General features: G+C 38.5%; 1 protein-coding gene across 5 annotated transcripts in view; it reads right to left on the bottom strand.

Annotated features, from left to right (window-relative positions):
• The window catches only part of WDPCP (WD repeat containing planar cell polarity effector), a 161315-nt gene that overhangs the window by 103172 nt on the left and 54668 nt on the right, over positions 1-3475 (bottom strand). For all 5 annotated transcript variants that reach the window (XM_026844249.1, XM_026844250.1, XM_026844248.1 and 2 more), the window contains exons 3-4: positions 2107-2191; positions 336-380 (exon numbers count right to left, since the gene is read on the bottom strand). In XM_026844249.1, coding sequence (XP_026700050.1) covers positions 336-380; positions 2107-2167 — 106 coding nt within the window. In that variant the 5' untranslated portion in view covers positions 2168-2191. The remainder of the gene's footprint in view (positions 1-335; positions 381-2106; positions 2192-3475) is intronic.

Here is a 3475-nt window from a genome sequence, read left to right as displayed (position 1 = left end):
GGCGGCCCGGCCCGGCCCCTCGCAGCGGTGTCGGGAGAGTCTGGGAAATGCCACAGGAAACGCAAGGATTTAAGAGCACAGAATCCCACCGAGGTGTCCAAGGACACAGAGGTTGGGTTCATGTAAATACGTGACCAGGTTTTTTTCTTTATGGGCGATAAAACACTTTTTAATATCCTGACGTAACTTGAGAGACTCTCTGTGCCTCCTTACTCCACAGAAATACACATATTAACAAGAAATTCAAAGCTGCATTTTCCAGAGAAAGCAGCTGGTGTAAAAGATTGAACATTTGGAAGTTTTAGTAGCTTTAGTTACAGTTACTTATATTTTACCTGGTTCTTTCTTGTCGTAGTACTGGTGGATGCCAATATCTTCATCTGTACAATTGAATGTAAATATAATTACAGATGTGACACTGGAAACAAAACACAACTTAGCAAGCCAAGTTCAGCATCTCAATTTTTACTAGCCGGAGCACAGCATTAAATGTTAAAATATAGGTGACAGTAGAAAAACTACAGCAGATAGTCTGAATACAAGTAGGACTTTCAAGAACCAGCAAGCAAGGGGCTGAAGAAGAATTTGATGGGTCCTTACATTTATTTGAAGCAGCTTTCCTCCACAAACACTTCAACTCCCTTCCAGCTGCCAACATGCAGAAGTATTCTTACCACCTTCCCAACCAGCATCTTTTGTGTTCTTTCACAAGGAAAAGTAAGGATCATGATGAAAAGCATACCTTAGAATAACTTAAAATGTTTTCTGATGACTGCCATAGCTGAGCTAAAGACAACAGGATTTTATTAAGATTCGTGAACTCATAAAGCTGCCCTTTCAAAGGATCCAATATTCTTAATCCGTAAATATCATCATCTACCTGGTTCCCATGGCAAAGAAATTCAGATGTTTCAGGTACCTTGGGACTTCCAGGCACACCAGGCAGTTCCTGATGTGGCTGACTTGTAAATACTTTGGTGTGCCACAGCAAGCTCCACCAAGTAGATGTAAGTATGGCTTTAAGTTGCATTGTTTTAAAATAATTAGTTTGGCACCACATCCGTCCCTTCTAAACTTAGACAGGGATATATCATGGGGAGAAATTCCTTACACGGAGGCATGTAGGAAGGCACTGCAATGGCAGGCAGCTTTTAAAACAAGACAGCAGTCCTCCCTTCTGCCTCAGAATTTTAGAATGATGTTGTAGGCAATGAATAAATGGACAGAGAGGAAGCAAGAAGGTCAAAAGCAGAAAATAGGCACAGGAGGCCACAGTACACCTTCAGTTACAATAAATCAGAGCTATGTGTTTACTTAAACCATCAGACTTTTCTATGAAATATAGCTTTTGACTTTTTAAATTGTTTCTGTTACAGTTCTCACACAAAGATGGGATGCCAAGACATATTGAGACAATATTTGAATAATAACATTCAACTGAATGTTCATCCATATTCAATTAAATTGACAATAATATTCAAAATAATATTTCAACAAAAGTATTGTACATTAGAATTGGCATAAATTGCCATAAATAATATTTTGATATGGTCAACTTATAAACCAGTGGGGGTTTTTTGGTATGATATTTTACCAATAGCAAGGTAAGATGAATGAAGGTTATTTCTATGTGGCTAGTAATTAGTCCTGTGTCTCCTGGAAAAATCAGTTAATGAGATAAATATATTCTTGTAAGTATAAAATATCAAGTAATCATGCAAAACACACAGAACATGCAGTATTTTTTTTTATTTTCATGCTAAGTACAAATCACAATGCCTCTGCAGATCACTTGACTATAGATCTTCATTCACCCAAACTAACTAGTCATTAGACTGAAACTTACAGTCAAGTAGGACATAGCTTCCTAAAAAGGAAAATGCATCCAATTAAATACAATCTTAACATTTTTTTACTTGAAAGGATGCTCCAGTTCTATGATGAGATCAGCGAAAAAGCTGACTGCATTCAAACATCGTATTGCTGCCTAATTTTCTTTCTCTTGAGTATAAAACCCACTTCATTTGGGTATTCAGAGTTTTGTTATTGGTTTAACATTCATCAGTAAGCTTTGCTGTTTTCTTTTAGTAACAGGTAACAGCTCACCTCTAATATGTAAGTTAGTCTTCAAAGACCACAGGAACATCTCAGTCAGGCAAAAAGACATCTGGTGGCAGATGGAGCCTTAGCACTATCAAAAGAAGGAAAGAAACTGCATGAGCAAATTAATTACCCTCTATCACCTGTGAAACAGCAAGTATTTTGGAAACTAAGTGCTAGAAGAACCTAGCACTGATGATATTTTGTTATATGTAAGTTGTAGATTTTAAGCGCAATGAAATGGTGTATGTGAAAGAATAGGATAAGAACTGTATATATGTCTATATATACATAATATACAGAGACAAATCACCATTTGTTTAAATTTATGGTTGTTCTCACTAAAGTAAATAACTTAGTGCTTCTCATATACACATTATAATCTATTTTTACTGTATGGTTATTACCTTGACACATGCAAAAGTGAAGCCACTACTTAAAGATCTGGCCTAGATAGGAGAATTTGAGGCCAAATTTTTTAAAGGCTGTACATTGGGAAGTGCCAATATAGTCAAGCAACAGTTTTGAAAACGTGATATTTGCAGATATCATTTATAGTGCTAAACATAAAAAATGTCTTTCTAAATAAAAAAGAGCACTTACATTAATTCAAACTGGCAAAACAACAGACATGAAACATATAAAAACTATGAGTTGAAGTATTATTGTGGTGGTTTAAGCCCTGCCAGGACCAGAGACCACGTTGCCGTTGCCCTTCCCCCACCCTCAGCCAGTCAGGCTGGAAGTGAGGCACAAACCCGGGGTAAAATATGGAGAAATTTAATACAACAGTGTAATAAGCAATCTGAACAACAACTGTAGAAATGATAACAGCGATAAACAGTAATAACAGTAAACAAGACAGAAGATATACAGAGAAATACCACAAATGGTTACAGACAGCTCGTTCACATGCTCCCCGCAACCAAAGCTACAAAGGAAAAAGTTCCTGCGCTCCCGCGCCTGGACCTGACGCCAGCATGGTATGAATAACCCAGCTGGAGATCCCTTCCCCCTCTCTCTCTGCTGGGGAAACCCAACCCTATCCTAGCTGAACCAGGACATCCACCCCTTTATTCTATACCATCTGTGTCATGTCCAGCTGCCATTTAGCAGTTAACAATAACAAAATAACAATTTACACAGGCACAGCATAATTCACGGCATGTTCTCACCCAGAATCAAGTTCCCCTGTGGTAGCATTGGACCTCTCCATTGTCCTGCATCACCCACCAGGTGCACCCAGGTCCTTGGGCAAAAGCAATCCCGTGGATGGGTTTCCCTTTACCTTTGCCTGGTGCAGGACTAAACCAGACCATTTTTCTCAATATATTCCTCATGCGCACCACAGGGACTTTATCCCCATCTACAGCAC

This window comes from Athene cunicularia (genome assembly GCF_003259725.1).
Source record: "Athene cunicularia isolate RWA chromosome 3 unlocalized genomic scaffold, athCun1 chr3_part1, whole genome shotgun sequence".
NCBI lineage: Eukaryota > Metazoa > Chordata > Aves > Strigiformes > Strigidae > Athene > Athene cunicularia.
Note: the sequence above shows the minus strand (reverse complement) of the source record. Positions and strands in the feature narration are given on the sequence as shown.